Below are 19,293 nucleotides of genomic sequence, written 5' to 3'. Positions count from 1 at the left end.
CTGTGATAAACACGACCAATGATGGTTGTACATGGGATATCCCTTCCTTGTTTCACAAGGAGCTGTATGTTATTTCTCCATATTCACACATTTCCTCATACATATTGTGATGAGAGAGTTACTTAATTCAATCAAATAGACTTCGAAACTTTATGGTTGCCAATGAAACAGAAACTGTCTTAATGATTCAGGAGACCGTCCTGTTTCAAAATACCCATCTTTAAAGGTAATGACTTTATAAAGAGTAGTGATATTTTAAAATTGTTTAATGCTTTATTAAACTTCTCAGCTCTTCTTTTCTGTAAAAAAGCACAGAGTAATCAGAATTGTGTGCTCCCAGTCACAGAACTCAGCAGTCTGAGCCAGAGCAGCTGAGAGCACACCAGTGTCCGTGCTCTGACAGCCAGGCAGTGCTTCCTCCATTCTCAAGGCAGCTCCAAAACCAAACACCTCAGGACTGAAACCTTTTGTAGAATTCAGGCTGACAAAGGGCTTCTCTTATCAAACAAAACTGCCTTGTAAATTTACTTTACGGTGCTGAATGAACTAAACTTCAAACAGAGAGATCCTTTTCAAACATGCTCTTTTGGCACATGAGGTCAGTAACTATTTATAACATACCTCCACCTCTAACAGAGGCACACAAGAGTTCTTCCATAAATTCATGCTGGTGCAGAGTAATATTTTTCCCTGACTCATTCCTCAACTCACTGTACTATGACACCTCTTTTAACCTAAACGGCCAGGGAAAATCTAGGGTCTTGCAAGCCTTTCTTCTTTTTTTTTTTTAAACCACAATGAGGGCAAAGCTCTGGCAGTAATCTTCTGCACCATACAACTTATTTAGGGGTAATATATATACATACGTGTTGCTGTTTCTTGAACTCGGGCAGAATCGGACTACTGGAACAAGCAAAGAAATTTTTTTCTACCACTCAGCTTAAAAGCTCCAGCTCAGCTTTTTCTCAGGGTCACAGTGTCAGTGTAGCTGCTACAGAGGTCCCTTGTCACCTGCTTCTTTTCCTTTTGTAATGATTAACTACCCTTCTCGCTCTCAGAGAATGCATCTCTCCTAAAATGTGTGGCTAAGCCCTCGGCCTCCCCCCCAGCTCTAATTCCTCAGCCAGCACACTTGCATGTTTTTCTTGGATGTCAGTATCCACCAGTTTTTTGAATGCAGGTACTTACTGTTCAGCAACCAATTCAGTTAAAAGGAGCTTAATTTTCATAACTATCCCTACTGAGTGCAGTGGTTGCACTTATCAGTTTCGAAAACATTTACACAAATCCATAAAAAGTACTTAGAACAAAAACAATGAAAAGACAGAATTTTCTTAAGTATTCTTATGCCATATTCTCTTCTACTATATCACACAATACAATCTGAAGATATCTTAGTCACATATATGAAAATAATAGAAAATATATACAACACAAGTAATTTGAAACCCAAGCACATTATCTACACAGGATTTCTGGGTAGCTACTAGGGCTATACTTGCTCTTCCTACCTTTTGTTACTCTATACAAAGCAATTCATTTTGGGTGTTTAGTGCTGTTCCATTGCTTCCCACATAAACAGACAAAACTGTAGAAGCAGTCAGGTGCTAAATATGGCATAACTGATCGCTCAGGAGAGACGTGAAACTGACTTTCTAAATAGAACTGTATGAAGCAAAAACAAAAATAAAAATAAAAAAATAAAAAGAGGCAAGACTTTTTCCTCTCATCTCTTTGACGTACAATTATCTATTGTGTAGCTTGTACCCAGTGAATGGTAGAAAAAAGAATAGGTATGTAAGTGTTCAGAGCAGAATGTGCTATTTTGAGTCTTTTCGTAGTGGCCAATTATCCCAAACAACAAAAATCAAATGTTTCATATAGTTCTTCTTTTCTATTAAAATATAGATATTTACACAGAGAGCTTGTTCAGTGTGCTGTTGATCAGCATCCAGTCTTTACTTTCCCCACCCACAAATCCTTCACATACTGAACATTGAGAATATCTTCTAACTGGCAGAGCGCAGGAGGCTTGACCTCTCAGAAGTGGTTCACTGGTTCATTCGCACAAATTGACTCATTTACAACAGATGAACAACAAAGTGTTACCTTTGCAGGTGAAGCATTTGATGTGAAAATGTCTGGCCTGAACACGGAGTACTTCACCTTTACATGGCTCCCCGCACTTATGGCAGTGGATGACTGGCTTTTCAGAGGGGTGGTGAGGCTCCTGAGGATGGGCCACTGCAAAACAAAAAATATGACTTAAACCCAAATCAAAAGAGGATTTTCTCCTATGCATAAATCTGTGCTCTCAGTCATTTTTAGTCACAATACACATTCCGTTGTTTAGGCTTTAAGCTCATCTAACAAGTCACAAACATTTTTTAAATGCAACCTTTTAATAAATAAGTAGTTTAAGCCATTTGCATCAACTACTGTGTCTTCCACTGAGGCTGTCATGGACAGGAAAGAAAAGGAAAAATTCCCTCCATAGTTTCAGTGCCATGAAGTGTTTCAGACTCCCTAAGTATTTCTTTCCAAGAACATGAGTGTGTGTAAACCATTCAATAAGCACAAAGGGCAGAAAGAACTGAACTATTTTAATCCAAGAACAAATACAACCCAAGCAAAAAGAATAAAGAGAAAGTAATTCCAAACCATGATTTGGGAAACCAGATGAACCAGGCAGCCTGACTTGGTATGCAAATGACAATATTAAAACTACAACCATCTCCTCTCTATTACAGCATGTTTAGTAAAGGAAAAGCATGTCTGAAGAGAAAAGAAACCAATTTATTTTTTCTACTCCCAATAAACTTCAGTAGAAACAACTTTCTAAAAGTAAATTAGAGATTTTATGAATAGACAGAAATGACCAAAGCATCTGCAGAGTAATCAGGGAGGCAGGATTCAGGTACCGGTAAATGATCAGCTGTCCCACAGTCCCGAGTAGGTCTTGGGTAGGAACAGGAAAGAGTTGTGTCAGCTTTATTGTATATTTTATTGTGGTAATAAAAGTTTTATGGCTCCACGTTTGACTTCCGAAAAGAAACACTGAACAAGCCATCCTCCTTGTTATACTTTTCGCAAACTAGAGATACTCATCAGAACATGATAACACAAACCTTTCTGCCATTCCTGTTCCTGGCCTGCGAAAGACTGACTGCTCATACACCTGCACCATTCTCACTATCCCTGGGAATCATCTCCATTTTCATACCCCAGCTTTTCCTGGAGCTCTGTTTTTCCTACTTTTTCTACTGTCCTCTCCTGATTTCTGACACTGCCCCAGAGAGGAATATGCCTTCTTACAGGTTACTCCTCATGTAGCAACAGAACAGATACCTTGCTCATATTTGCTGCACCAGTTTCTTCCCTTCCCTCAATAAATTTCTAGGAAAAAAAAATGTAATTTCATGATGTTCTATCTCACAATCCTTTATAAACACCTTAGTGAAGAAATGCTGCAATCACTCTGCTTTATATACATTAAATACAAGATTAACAATAAAAAACTAATACGAGTTAAGGGGAATAAATACATCAAACACAGAGTATAGTAAGTATTCCAGGCAATAATTTCTGCTGTTAAATTCAGCCATACTAATGTGGCAGCTGCTATTTTTTTCACTCCCTTCCCCCCCACACTCTCCCCCAAAATCTTCAGAAAAAAATGCCTGGATTCATCTACTCAGACATGAAGTTTCATGCATCTCCTCCTCCAGTAGTCTCATTTCAACTGTTTCCCCTGAGCAGTAATTCAGTCCATATGAGTAAGCAGAATACAGTTGGTAATGCCAACTAATATTTTAATTAGCAGTTCTTTCTAAATATGGCCCCAAGAAATGCATTGCCTTGAGTGAACCTCATCTAATCTGCAATGTAATACTATTTTGGGAGTGAAAGAGCAGGGTTATTATTCTTTCGAGCAAGACTACTAACTATTAACTTGTAACCAAGGAAACACACTATTTATGTAGCAAGAAGAAAAAAAAAGACACAAACACACAGGCAACTGCTGGTAAAATTAAATTATTATGAGGAAAATTCCCTCTTAGACCCAGACAGCCTGAAATCGGCCTGATCCCAAGGCCACTGAACATAAAGGTAACAGAAAGGACTTTTAAAGTTGCTCAAATGAGGAACTGGACTGAGGATTTGGACAAATGCTCCCTAAAACTTAGGTGGTGCAGAGTGAAATATGTACCCTGCAATATTCTGCTCTCTCAAGCTCACACGGAAAGGACACCCTAACACACTCTGCATGCCAGCATCCAGATCATCTGGTTGAAAAAGACAAGTTTGGGCTCTTTACTGGAAGTAAATAAATGGTTTCAAGACTGGTCCAGTGACACTACTTCTTTCAAGTTCTGCCTTTACAGCCATTTAAATGGCTACAAATACTGTCAGTTGCTATTTCCAGACCGATCTCTTTAGTGAAGCTAATTATGGTCCTTGACTTACTGGCCTCAATTTGGCATCGTATGTCAAGACTTAGTAATCGCCTTTTCTTCTGCACGGAGTTACTTATAAGCCTTTGGATATTTGCATTACACAGCAAGGCTTCTCAGCGCCAGGGGTGACTCTTTACAGTCATCAGTGAGGACAGAACAGGTAATTAAATAGAAAGTGAAATACCTTTACAAGCAACTCTTCTTAAATGTTTCTGACTGAAGTCCAGCCAGTTTACTGGACATGTGAATTGTGGGCTGCTTTCGGACTGAAAACCCTGAGCAGAGATTTCAGCTAGGAGCTAGGCTCATCTCCTTACAGGCACTTCACATCTTGACACAGGCTGAATATTTCAGGCTCTGCCTGCACCAGCCCTACCTACATCAGCTGCGGGCTAGAGGATTCATTCTCAGGCATCATGCACTAGCAGGAGTGGTGCAACTCCACAGCATGACTGAGGCAATATAAGATTCCAGCCAGTGTAATGAGAGACTACAGACAGGACATCGATATAGGATCTGAATAAGCCAGGTCCCAATCCCTGCTCCACAACAGACATCCTGGCTCTTCAGATGGCAAGCTCTTACCTCTAAAGGACTAAAGTCAGACAGTAAAGTTCAGCTCAGTCCCTGAGTCTGTATCCTATTTGCTTAAAATTAGGTTATCTGAATATGTCTTTAGTTACCCTCTGTCTCAAGTGTCCCCAGCTGTAAAACAGGTGTAACAGCACCTTACTGTGAGAATAAATACAGATTACAAAGTTCCCATGCACTAGGGGGAAGGACTCACATAAGCACCTAAGACAGTAAGCTAGTCGTGATGTTTACATACACCACATCCGCCACAGTCCTGGAAGGAAATTTATTGGAATGTGAGTGAATGATAGAACACTTGAGGAGTATGTGTCAGCTTTAATGAAGTCTCAAACCCAAATATATTAACATACCATGACTACCAATGTGCATATTAAAGGGACTGAGGAAGGCTATGTCCTAACGATAATCTATTCTCAAGTGAGCACAAGCTCCAAGAGTGGTGCTGGCCAGCTCAAGCTTCTTCAGCCCTGTGTTACGGTGGCAGACCCAGATCATCAAAATCTGAATCAAGTTATAGTCTGCTGTTCAGAAGTGTTATTCTACCTTAGTGAATACCTATGTAGAAATTGATGAAAATAATTTTATCTAGAAGGAAACTAACATTTCCTTTCCATCTACACTAGTTAGGAGCAAACCCACATGATTCATTTTAGGATACTATGCAGTCTTAGATTTCTCTGAAATGTTTTTTTCCCCTCCAAATTAAAAGAACATAAATTAACTACTTTTTGAGGCAGAGATGCCACTAGAGCAATGCATTCTTCATTCAGTACTGGGGATCACAATTGCACCCATATCATAAAGTGCAAACTTACTGCCCAGGTAGTGTAATATAAACACAACTGAAGTATTTACCAATTCCAGCATACTAATGTGTACTGAGATTTGTCTACATACAAATCATGCCAGAGTAACCAGAGATGTGATTTTGTATCAGATTTAATCCAACCTCTATAACAAGGTACATGGATTCTTTTGTATAAGATTAAACACAATGTATCTGTCTAGCTCACATCAGTAAGGTACAGATACTTACTAACACAATATAACTAGCTTTAAACAAATGCCATTTCCTCAAAAGCACCTAGACCACTCCTACTGAACTGTTTTTTAAACTGGCTCTAGTTAAATTAGTGCAATGCCTATTTGAACAAACCCCAGGGGATGCTGGAAGCAGGCATACAGAACAAAGAAAGATATGACAATTTCTTTGAATATTTTTCTTGTTTATTCCTCCAGCATTTTTCAAGATTAACTATCAAGACTATGGTACTTATAAAAGTTTAAGCTGTTACAGTCTTCACAATTTTGCAGAGACTAATTACAAGAGATCACCAACAAAACTTTTTCCATAGTTTCAAGTTGCTTTCTAACAGTTTTAACTTGCAATGTTCCTGGGACTTGCCCAAGGACTTTTTTGGTTGTTTAAATGAAGAACAAAATCTGTAGTCATAGATAAACAAAGAAGAACTTTTCAAGACAGGCTAAGTTAAAACTTCCACTCTTGCTTACAAGACCAGCTTAACTGAATAATTAACACTTCCTTCAGTTCATTTGGGTTTCCAATAAGACAAATAAACGGCTCATTAAATATCTCATTTACCCAAAGTAGCATGGACACTCACTGGGACAACTGAGAATTCTGGATCACAGAGTTTCATTCAGAAAATCGATAGCACCTTTTTCCAAGAGGAAGACAAAAGTCCTTGTCACTGGACTCTTGCTTTGTGCTAACCCCACTGCGCAGGTATATCATCATAATTCACATCGTTCTTTGCATTCCATGGTGAATCATGCAAAACTGATTTCATTACATTTTGCATCTCTACTACACTGATGTAAATTCAAAGCATCTCCAAGGGCTTGAGAGGACTCATTACTGCATTTTACTGAAGCATCCCAAAATAATCCCAGATCTGCACAGAGAAAGAAAGGCTTAAATAAAAAAAGGACACAGAAGTGAACCCCGAAGTTCATGTCCAAATGACAAACCTAAAGCACTTTCTGAGCAAAATGAAAGAATTCATTTGCCGTGCAAAGTTTAAATCTGTAATGTCAGTGCTGCATTCTGAAGAGCAGATCGTCATACAAAGGTTTTACAGTAATTGTATGCCTTCCTGCCTCAGCCAAAGAAAGGACCTCAGTACTCACATCAAACCTTTCTGAAATGGAAATTATAGCTATTACCTGAGGAATACCAGTTCTTGAAGAAAAGAAATGAAAGAAAATAAAAACTGCAGCATCCCTTATTGATGATTTTCTGCTCGAACCTGACCTGAATGCAGATCTAGTGGGAAGCCAAAGACCCAAGCTAAGGGAATGCTGACTACACTGCAGAGTCTCGCTGGCAAGGCTCCACGTCTCTGCTGCAAGCCACAAGATACTTGCCCTCTTTACTGCAAGTCAGAGAGAAGCTTCTGGGAAACGCCTTGCTAGGAGCATGCTGCAAAGGAGAGGTCATAGCAAAATATGTTGCACTTCTCCCAGCTGAAGGAAAAAGCAGCTTCCTCTAAATTCAAACAGGAGAAGGATATGGGCTATTGTTCTTTAAAAGGTGAATTTTGTAGCTTGCACATTTACATGCTCAGCCTCCCAAAGAAAATCGCAGTTATGCTCAGCTAACTCTAACCATGTTGTAGCAGGCATAGTTTTTAACCTCATGCTAGGATTTACAATTTTTATGACTGTTACCTCCACAACTTCTGGGCTTTTTTGCCTAGAATTTCACAGATACACATTTATATCTTAAGAGGGGTCTAATTCAGAGAGCACTCCTTGAAACACTATTCTTCAAATGGCTGCTGTGCAAAATAATCACTTTTGGCTGAAAATTGAACTATTAAGAAGGAAAAATAAAGCAAAGATTTAACAGTGTGCAACTGCTGTGTGTTTTTTTGCTACATGCTTTAAACTTCCCCACCCCCATTCCTTACCACTTCCTGGAATTAGGGTAAGAGGACGGTGCTAGGCACTGCCAAAGCACTAAATGCAACTGAATCTTCCTTCAGCCAGCAGTGCGCTCTGCCCTCTCTCTCCATAACACCTGAAGTGGCTTTGTAGACCATCATCTCCCCAGATATTTACACAGACAAAAGAACCCAATATTCCTTTATGGTGCATTTGACAGAATCACAGTTGTAACAAGTCTCAAAACAGAAACCTAGCTACTCTTACGTTACAATAGCACTCAGGAAGCTTAGCGTTAATCTCTATTTTAAAGCTAAAAAACATGTCCTTTAGGAAAATTTTGACTATAGTTGTTATTATATGAGGGTAAACCGTTACTGAACACTGTTTAAATTCAGTCTCTGAGCACAGGAGAAAGGCCTGCTCCAGGACTCACTGGTCATCAGTCTGCAAAACTGGCTATTTATCAGCACCTGATAGTGAAAAGAAGGTGTTACGGACATTTAGGAGTGGCACCTGGTTGCTGTCTTCTGCTCAGGTCTCTTTAGGAAAACAGCAGGTGAGAAGAGGGAACAGTCTGGTGGTTTTAAAACCAATTTACAGGATTTGAAAACTTTAAATTTTTAAAAACAAAATTCCTCACGTCTCTGATGTTGTCAAGCAGCTGTCCTAAAACTCCCGCTGGGCAGCTGGCTGCTCGGGACAAGACAGAGGCGGGCAGGTAAACAGTGTGCACACGACAAGAAGCTTTGAAAAAGCTGTTCTGGGATAAAAGGCACTAGAGAGACAGCAGAGACCCAAGCTCAAGAACCAGGTCAGGCATATCGCTTAATCTCTATGTCCTCCTTAAAAAGAGAGGAGAAAGAGTAATCTTCCATCCTTAGTGTTCCTCATAGAGGCGAGTATCTGTAAACTCTGGTGTGTAAAGCCTGGCTGACTAGAGCCTGTGAAGTCTCTGAGGAATACCTCTTTCATAAGTATACTGGAGCCTTGAGGAGTTACTGAAATTCCTAGTAAAACGAATGGGTGAAAATAGAGCGTCATTCTGCTTATGTGCAGGTTCAGTTCTAGAATCTTAATCCTGTGAGAATCCTATAGTTAAGGTGTCTAAATAATGATTGAGAGTCAAATCACCCCCCACACACACACCACCACCTATCAGGAGCAGATACAGAAGTTGCTGAAGTCACTAGCCAAAGGCACGAGAGCGGCACCTCGGGCGTTCCAGGACGCCCAGGCAGGAGTCGCTCCCATAATGAGACACTGGGGAGCTCCAGGCCTACACGTGTATGAAAAACCTGACAGCAAAATCCTAGACAGAGGCTTACTCATGCTATTGCCATTCAAATCATATCTGAAGAGTCACATTTTAAGATGCTCTCTCACTGTAAATAAATACATCTATATTACTTCTATAGACTGCCAGTTTGGCTTAAAACTAATTTAAGAGACAGTCTATATGTAACTAGATTAGCTGTCTTTAAAAAGCAGGAGGGGGGGAACCTGAAACTTATTTCTATTTGCCATGATTTTTAAATGTATGTTGTTACTTCCCAATATTTTCCACAATGCGATTGTTTGTTTCCCATTAGAGTTGGCGTGCTGCTGGACACAGTGGACGCGGACAGGCAGGACAGCAGTAGCAATCAGGTGGCAGTAGGACAGTACGCTTTGCTGCAGTGCAAAGCAGTGTCCTAATTATGGGGATCCAGGGCGCATACACCCATGTAACAGCACACTTTCTGGCCAACGCGTTCCTACCGGCAGGGCCAGGCACCCGCTTCTCTCCCCCTTGTTAATCTTCCCTCCTTTCTGGACGTGTTGTGGAGGGTGACGCTTAGAGCTTAGCAAGCAGGACAGCCCAAGAAAGAAGGCTGGATTATCTGAGTTAACTGTGTGTGTGTGTGTGTGTGTGTGTGTGTGTATTATTCTTAAATAAAAAAGCCAGAATTTAAATATTTTCTTAAATATTTGCAAATGTGCATACCACATGGATAGAGCAGAGGTAAGCAGCAGGATGAAATAAAAGAGACAAGTGTGAGGTAATTAACAGCTATAACTTGAAATAATAAACTGAGAAGATTCCAATGTTATTTTTACAAACAAAAATAAAAAGTTTTATTTCAAATACTTACAAACAAATAAAACAGCTAGAGAATAATGAGCTTTAAAACATAATAGGAAAAAAAAAATCACACTCCAGTTGCATTCTAAAACAATGAAACAAAACCTGCTCATTTACTCTGTATTTTGCATTCTGTTTCCTATCCTCCTCCCATCTCTCTTCTGTTATCTACAGCTCTGATGCAGGCATACCTCGGAGATACTGCGGGTTCGGGTCCAGACCCCCGCAATAAAGCGAGACACATGAATTTTTTTGGTTTCCCAGTGCATATAAAAGTTACGTTTACACTATACTGTTGTCTATTATGTGTGCAATAGCATTATGTCTAAAAAAACAATGTACAAAATGTGACACACAGACACGAAGTGAGCACAGGCTGTTGGAAAAATGGCGCCCATAGACTTGCTTGACGCAGGGTTGCCACAAACCTTCAATTTGTAAAAAACGCAATATCTGCGAAGTGCAGTAAAATGAGGGATGCCTGTACTGCAATCAATTCCACACAGAACAACTTGCAAGAACTGGGCCTTAGGTCTCAGATTTATGCACATGAACAGTTCAAAATTAACAGAAATATTCAATATAGCACCTGCTTGATCCTATCTGAAACCTGATTATCTTCTACACCATATACAAAATGCTGTGTACTAGCTGGAATTGGAATAAATGCACTTGGTGGATGCAGTTTGACAGTGTTTTTTATAATGATTATGAGAGATTAAGAAAATTTGGTTACATTTACTTCAGAGTTACAACCTCACCTGGACTCATTAACAATTACACCACAGATTCTGATCTCATATAGCTTAAGTGTGCAATTTTCAACAGTTTCTCAGGGACAAAGCCCAAATCTTACCGGTTTTCAACATGCATCTATGCCTGACTACTTAGACCTTTTTAAAAACTCTGCTCTTGCTTCTGAATGGGCAGCAGTCTGTGCGCGTCTCCGTTTGTGCAGTACAAGCACATGCTTTTGCTAACTCAGCACTACAGTACATTTAAACTGAAAAGTATTATCAAGCCTATGGGCCAAATCCTCGGCCGTTCTACACACAAGTAGAACAGCTACGCTATGCTGTTCTCAATACAAAAGCAGAGAGGCAACATTAAAAGAATTTAACGTTCTCTAAAGTTGCAGCAGTGCTGTTCTTCATTTTCTGGGCAACGACAAATTTCATCGTGCCCCTCTGCACATTGCAGCCCACAAGACGGAGGTCTTACGTGTTTGCCTTGGGCCACTTGCTATGAGTTCAGAGCCAGTGAACCAAGAGCACATCCATAGCATGGCCCACACTGCAGAAGCAAAAAGCCTTGACAAAATTATTCTGATTATTTCTATTTGTTACATGATATATCCTATCTGACAATCAATGTTTAAGAAAAATTACTATCCTTACAAAGAAGAGTTAATGAACAACTTGTTAACTAAGTATGAATAGGTGTTGTTTGAAGCTGAAACAGGAAAAGTGACAGGCTGTTTTTAAACCATTTTCAGTAATGAAAAGGCACTGATCCTGCAATGAAGTAAGCAGCAAGCTAAGACTTGCTGTGAAGCAGATGATGCTGAAACAATGTTGACTAAGCTAAGCCAGTCTATGAATTAAAAACTACATTACTCCACATGACTGTTAACTGAGGGGTTACTTGGTAAGTACCTAGCAAACCAAAGGGCAGATGCACAAAGTGAATTTAGTCTGCCATATTTCTACATTAACAGAGAGTAATTTTTCATGAAACAGAGCATGATACAAATTGGGTGATAAAAAGGTAGTGAACCCAGACTGTCCAATCCAATATAGTGAGAGTACCTTAATTATCTTCACCACATCAGCAAGCAGTTGTCTGAATTTACTTATACAACTGACTTACTAAAAAGACAGTATTTCAAGATAATCCACCCTTCAAAATTCCTGATTGGAGGTTTGGAAGATCATAGCACATATGTGTTTCTCACACCTAAAATCTGCATATCTGTAGCACACACCAATCATACCAGCCTTATAAGTGGTAAAATCATTTTGTTCAATGTACTTCATCAACACATCGTACACACAAAAAAACACTCATTATCTCAAAACAGTCCCTTTTACCTAACACAGGACAAGGGTAATAAGAAATTCAAGAGCCCTTATTAGCCTTCTGAGCAACCATCTCATACACAACATTTATTGTTTTGAGGAAGATTTAGGTATGAACATCGAATAAAAAGAAGTGTCAAATTATTCACTGCAGATTCTCAAGGTGGCTGCACAAAAGCAAGTTGCTGAAGCTAGCAGAAAACACAATTGCTTTTTCCACAGAGAATGAAAAACCTGTTTTAGCGATGAGCAGTGTTTAACCATTAGAGGACTAAAAAAGTCAAACAGGTCTATAGTTACCTTAACAGCATTTTTATCCACCTACAGATTTTAGCTCTCAGCAGCAATAAACTTACATTCAAGTTCCTCTATGCTTYCTTTTTTAGGCTGCCAAAGGTATTTCATAGGGTAAAAGGAATTATATTGACCTACCTCAGAATATAATTTAAGTATGTTAACTTTTAAAAATGGTTATCATGAAATGAGCATCTGAGGTGAGCCACTGACTTCCTTTAATACACTGGTCTCCCAAATAACTTTTGGTATCTTTGCAGTGACATATTATTGCTGTAGTTTCATGTGTGCATCAAGAACAGGGGAAAGCCTTCATAGAAATAAGAATGACATAAAGAAGGTCTACTGAAACAGAATATGTAGTATAATCTTCCTCAGTGACATCCAGCAACCACACCAAGGGTCTGCAGCCATAGTTGTTATCATGGAAGCTCTGTTCAACACACCTAGAACCTCTCCTTCAATTAAGGATATTATATCTCCATCATTCCATACCTCCCCTACCTCATGCATTGCCAAGGATTTAACTCCACAGAGCCAAACTAAAACTAAAGAGAACCACACTTGAGCAATGCAACTCTCCAAGTGGTTTCTGACTCCCTGGATGGTTTTCTATGCACAGAGCTGATAAAACAGACATTTCACAGGTCCTGCCTTGTGATTAATTGCCCTTCTTGGCACCCAGATCTTATGAATACTTGCAGCAGAAAAATCAATTCCTCAGCATACATTATTTCTGCAATGAATAATGGTGAGCTCTGAAAGTCTATCAACTTTTAATGCTATAATGTAAATAGACTATCATAGAGAAAATACTGATGACTGATACAGTAGTCCTAAATATAGTCTGCTCCCCTGGTCAGCGCTTCAAGTAGTGGATAGTAAGCAGACTGTCTCACATACATTAGTGTCACTTTGAGGTGTCCTTGGAGAAAGAAAAAATACAAATGTAACTGCTTTTTTGAATAAACAAGCCACTTGCATCAATTCTTGTTCAACACAATAGTAAAAAAAAAATATATAGTCCTCACTGTTCTGCAAAGCTTTACTTATATTTGGATGACTTCTTTAACGTGCCATCATTTTAAAATCCTGCTTCTGTACCAGATACTAAACTAATACACAAATCCACAGTACTGCCATATGGATTACGCTAACATCCTTGCTACTGAAGTGCTGCTAACAGCACTGGGCCTAACACTGTGGGGCGCGAGCCTGTTGACACTGCCTACAGAACAGCGTCAATTAGGTTCTTGTACAGCATAAATGCACCAAAATTTCACTTCTAAACAGTTAGCATTACTTAATTTGATCCTTATTCTAGCACTTACACCTCATTTTGCAGCTTTGAGGAGATTCCTCAGCTTCCCTGCTTCTGCTTCCCTGTCTACAAATAATGAAATATAATAACAGATAACATACACCACTGAGCTATACAAGGAATCTATCATTTCTGGGTTTATAGCATTTTATAACAAACCCATATAAAAGTCAGTATTACTTCTCTCATTTTTGTCTCTTACGCAACAGTGCAGCTAACATACAACACAAAACAACTGACATCATTAACAAAATACATGACTTTGCTACAAAAACATCATACAGCCCCCCAAACTGGAATCTGACTTTGAGACAACACTGAAGCACTTACTTAAATTTAAATCCCAGTGATTCAATTGGACTTAATGACATCCTCTGCTGAACAGAAGAGGCTTAAGACAATGCTTAAGTATTCTCCTCAAGCCAGGTCCCTAGTGGAGCTGAAAGCTATCCAGGCTCACCCAAGGCAAGGATTAATCATCCTTTAGGGGATACTGACTGTTCTCTAGGTGGAGAATCAACCTCATTATAAATAATCCTTTTTAAATTAGTTATGGACATAACTAGGGACACCGGGCATAAACAAATCCTGTTCCACAGGTTCTCCCACCCAAAAGACACAGCACGTTCTGCTTAACGGGACTGTCTTTTCCCCCACTATGCATTAATTATCCACACAAAGGACCCCTGACTCTTAGGAAGTGGCAGGCCAAAATATTATCCTAAACAGTAAGTACTTTCCTACCACATTTCCTAGCTCCCCTCAGAAGAAAATTTCTTTGCCCCAGCTTAACATATTTTAAACATGTGCAATTTCACTATACAAAGACTCTATTACAGGAGGTGCCAGTACATTTAAAACCCTTGTCTCGCTTTATTGTGATATTTGCTTTATTGCGGTGGTCTGGAGCCGAACCCGCAATATCTTCAAGGTATGCCTGTACTAAAAATAAGTTTATAAAGAGAAAGGAGAGAACAAGCAACATCACATATTTGCCAACAAAAAAGTAATTCTTCTACAGGTGTTTTGTCTTAATAAAGCAATACTCTAGGATTTTTTTTGTCAAGTGGCAGTAGTTAAAAGCCAAGACTAAGATTTCTTTGTGATAGCTATGACACAAAGTGAAAGAAACTCTCTGCTCCAAAGAGCTCTAATTCATATAATCAAGGCAGACAAGAGGAATGTTCTTATCCTCATTTCACATATTAACTAACACAAGGAGAGATCAGATTACTTCCCCAAGGTCACCTTAGGAGTCCAACACAGCTATAACTGTTCTCTACTTTAGTGCTTAACTACAAGAGTATCTTTTAACCTCTACTACTATACATATCTATAAAATGCCTTTTTTGTGCCTTCTACAAGGCAGCGCATTGACTTAACCAAAACAATACGCAAAATGCCCAGCCCCAAAATCAAACTGTCAAGCAGAAATAAATTTAAAACAAAATAAACCAAAGCAAAAAGAGAAAAGAAAATCCTCTAACACTCCCCCTGACAAAGTGTGATTGCACAGTCTCGCCATGTGCTCCAAAAGCAACAAACCTGGAGACTTTCCCAGGTCACCTGGGGACAAAAGTTCTGAAGTCACGACTTTAGATTATATTTCATCAACATCCATGACATCCAGACAGCGTCCGTAACCACAACCCATTGTTCAGGATTTTCTTGATTCACGCTGGAAACCAACCTTAGGACTGGAAGTACACACAGCACTAGGGATATGGTGTTCCAGATATATAACACCTTTTCATTAACAGACAGCTAACATCTTGCATGGTCTTCAAGGCTAATCCCATCTAAAGCAATCCAATTTATTTCAAGAGAAAAAAAGTCTGAAGCCTACTGGCTCCTGGATATGTGAATGGAAGAGAAAACAAGACTGGAGCTACTGCAACCATAAAGAGAGTTTTCTTGGTCATAAGTTTAAGGAATATTGGTATCTTGTCAATAGGCATGAAAGAAGCAACAGAGGACTAAATCTCTCTCTGCAACACTTAACTAGACCAGAAGCCACATTATACAGGAAATGCTGTCAACATTTGAGTGAAATACATTTAAAATTTTCTGTGTTGCCTACTGGGCAAGCCACCACCAACTGAATATTCATACTGACACTTGTAAGAACATGCAAATACAACCTAGCTTACTGCACCTTGATACCCAGCAGGTGCCAGAATCTACCCATCAGGAGAAGCAGTAACTGAAGAACAGAACAGAAATCGTAAAGCCTCTGGACCCACTTTAACCCCAAAAGTCCTTCTGAAACCTTCCTCTTTCCTCCTCTTATCCTTCCAAGCATGAAGGAGTCTGGCAGGAACTGATATCAGACCACCTCTGTAAGTTTGCACATGTGTGATCCAACCAAAGATTTTATCGCACATAGAGCTGATTTCCCAATATGCTTTGATAGACTAGCAGGTTCTTTTAATCAGTTGGTCAAGAAATCAAGAATCAGGACTAAATCCTCAGCTGCTGTAAACTAATGGAGGTCAAAATGAAGCTATAACRATCTATGTCATCAGACAACGCGGTTTTCAACGCCCTAAGAATGCACATGCTACAATATGGGTTTTAAATTGCAGAAAACAGATAATGCATATGTAAACTTTTTCTTGTTACAGGATATAAGGGGACAGACTGTCCTTGGATGAAACACAATGGCAATAATTTAGCTGAGTAACTAGATAATAAGGGCTCATAATTGGAATTAGATATGTATGCAGTCAGAGATGAAAATGTGGTATCAGTCAAACAATTTAGGAAGCACTATTTGGTGTCAGCAGAAAACACCCTGGCCTCAGGAGTTTTTTTGTTTGTATGTGAACTGACCAGGCAGACACTGCCATCATTCTACAGTAGGAGTATAATGAAGCGTGCTAATTTGCTAAAAACTGTTACCAACCGTTTTGCACTTCAGCGAATTGGGACTGCATTTTTCTAGTTGCAACCAGCCCCCCAACCAGCCCCTCCAGTGCCTAGTTAACATGCTTATGAACTGATACTGGACTGAAAGTATCTTCAGCATGTTTAAAAGGGGCAATTCAGGCAATGCTTGGAAGGGAAGTTAGCAGCTGTAGTATACTGGCTTGGCATTTTGCAAGTGTGTCACTTCAGAGAATGGCATTTATAGCAGCTCTAAATCAGCAGCAACTCCTGACCTTCTGGCTAAAGCAAACAACAACAAGCAACAACAAAACAAAAAAAACCCAAAACACAAAAACCAACTTTGTTTGAGAAATTATTTCAAGATAGTAAGGCATAAAAACAAGATACTAAAAAATATTATCCTTCTCACTCTGCAGCCATGAGATATAAAATACCAGTAACTGAATCACAAAATTAAAGACAGCATTTAGCTCTTTAAGTCTGCAATCTCTGAACTGAAGACAAATTGTATATCTAACATCAGTTTTAATAGCTATTGTAGTTATTGTAATGCATTAAACTTGGAGGAGAGAAGGAAAGGAAGTGATTTAAACTCAAGTCTTTTGCATATTTTCAACAATTCAATTATTGTCAACTTTTCGCACTATTCTAGCATGTTTTCCCCCTCCCATTTTCTATAAACATTAAGGCTTATTTAAATTTTTTTACAGGTGTATGGCGCCATTCATGCTGCAAGATGCCAAAGTTGTAGTTACAGAGTGCTCCTACAGTGCACCCCAGGTAGCACATGGGGAGCCCCGTCAGCTGCATGGGGAGGGGAAATACATCAAAAGTATGCAAAACTGAATGCACTGTTAAAATTGCCACATAAATTTAATGTACATTTCAAGAAAATCAGCAGCCTAATTTTAAAATTTAACTTCAAAAACAAGCAAACAATTATGGTAAGCTGAATGATAATACACTTCTTCAGGCAAGATGAGGGACACAGCTGATACAAATGATTTTGAGATGTACAGTTTCAAGGAACTGGGGTGAAACTGCTTCTTCAGCCAACTCTGGTATGGCTAACTGATAACCGATGGTGGGCCAACAGCTCACATCTATAAAATATGTATCTACCACATCTATAAAAAAAGATCCTGCAAATCTGAAGTAATGGACCTCAAACCTGGTGAGCAGCTAACAGTACTTAACGCTGGACAAGTGCTTTTCATCAACAAAAAYTATCAGTAGACTGTATGATGGCTAGGACTATAACTCTCTCTGTATGTCTGACAGACTATGGGCAGACTACTGAGGCTTCTGTCATGTTCACTTGAATCTAAACCTGATGAGGTTAAATTCACTCTATTTATTTCTTTTACAGTACTAATCAAATCTTAATGTGGGTGTTCAGAGGTGAAAATCTACTTACTGTAGCTCAACATGACTACTTTTTGTTTCTCTTTCTTCCTTAGTTTTAATTTACTCCACATTAACTTTTACAGAGCCTTCAGAAAAGTAACACAGATTCTCCTCTTCAGAAAGCAGAGACTAACTCTGAATATATCTACGATGATGTAATGCTCCAAAACTAAATCCAAACTGCTACTCAAATACAATTTCGAATGTATTTCACATCTTCATAATGCAACAAAAAACACAGACCACTATTACTGCAAGGAAAGACTCCACAAGCAGTTCTGAATTCTTGTACTAGATAATGTTTGGGCAGGAGACTTAAAATACTATTTAAAGTAACTGAAACAGATATCTAATTTACTGCTGAAAAATTCAAACATTAGACAATATCCCATATAGCCCATTTCTTCATAAAAAGGTAAAACAGCAAGATATGTCCCTCTCAAATCCAGAATTGCTAAATATACCAATGTTTATGTTAAAAATTTTAAGCTAACTGCTTTGGTGGTCAAAGCTTTTGGAACTATATTAAATATAAATAAAAAACAGTCAATGATAAACTTGAGATGAATGAGTATTTGCTGTGCAAATACTTTCAGTGAGGTATCCCCCAGATTCTATCCTTATCGAAAGAGGTACAAAGATACTCAGCACAATCCACTGCAGTTCTTGGCACATCACATTTGCAGAGAGAAAAAAGCAACTGTCAGTCAAAACAGGTTTAATTTTAAATTTGCAGGTTTAAACCTCGGGTGATTATGGCTGGCATATTAGATCATTTCAGCTCCAGTCTATCAATAAACATAGTTACCTTTTTCTTTCACCATGGCAAACAAATTCTTCTTGTAGTGGAAGCAGCAAAGATTAGCTGAAGCAATTTAAACACAATCTCTTTTCCAGCAATGTTTGGCCGAGATGGAAGTGGACACGGGGAAAGGGAGGCAGCTTATTCCAGAGAGTTATCTTCCTCGGCTAGATTTCCCCCTGGATCCGATACAGTCCAATTGCTCGTCACTGTCTCTTTTTGCCTCTTGCCTTTTCTCTCCCACTCTGATCTTTCCGTGTTGCTAATGGCAGCTCATACCCTGCTTGTGGACTCTGCCCCTTGTGCTGAAACAACCAGCTACAGCTGCTGCTGTGTAACAAATGCAGAATTGCACCGTCCCTAATTTGCAGCCACTGACACCACCTTGCATTCCTCTGCCCTTGCAGGGCGCGCGGCCA

The 19,293-nt window shown here is 39.2% G+C and overlaps 1 protein-coding gene across 1 annotated transcript in view; it reads right to left on the bottom strand.

The window, feature by feature from the left end:
- ABLIM1 (actin binding LIM protein 1) overlaps positions 1-18,942 on the bottom strand; it is a 139,162-nt gene extending 120,220 nt beyond the window's left edge. Inside the window, exons 1-2 of the mRNA XM_026069785.1 lie at positions 18,881-18,942; positions 2,110-2,244 (exon numbers count right to left, since the gene is read on the bottom strand). Coding sequence (XP_025925570.1) covers positions 2,110-2,244; positions 18,881-18,896 — 151 coding nt within the window. The 5' untranslated portion in view covers positions 18,897-18,942. The remainder of the gene's footprint in view (positions 1-2,109; positions 2,245-18,880) is intronic.
- Positions 18,943-19,293: the final 351 nt, after the last annotated feature.

The sequence above is a fragment of the Apteryx rowi genome, unplaced genomic scaffold (genome assembly GCF_003343035.1).
Source record: "Apteryx rowi isolate R43461 unplaced genomic scaffold, aptRow1 scaffold_3, whole genome shotgun sequence".
NCBI classification, from domain to species: Eukaryota; Metazoa; Chordata; class Aves; order Apterygiformes; family Apterygidae; genus Apteryx; species Apteryx rowi.
Note: the sequence above shows the minus strand (reverse complement) of the source record. Positions and strands in the feature narration are given on the sequence as shown.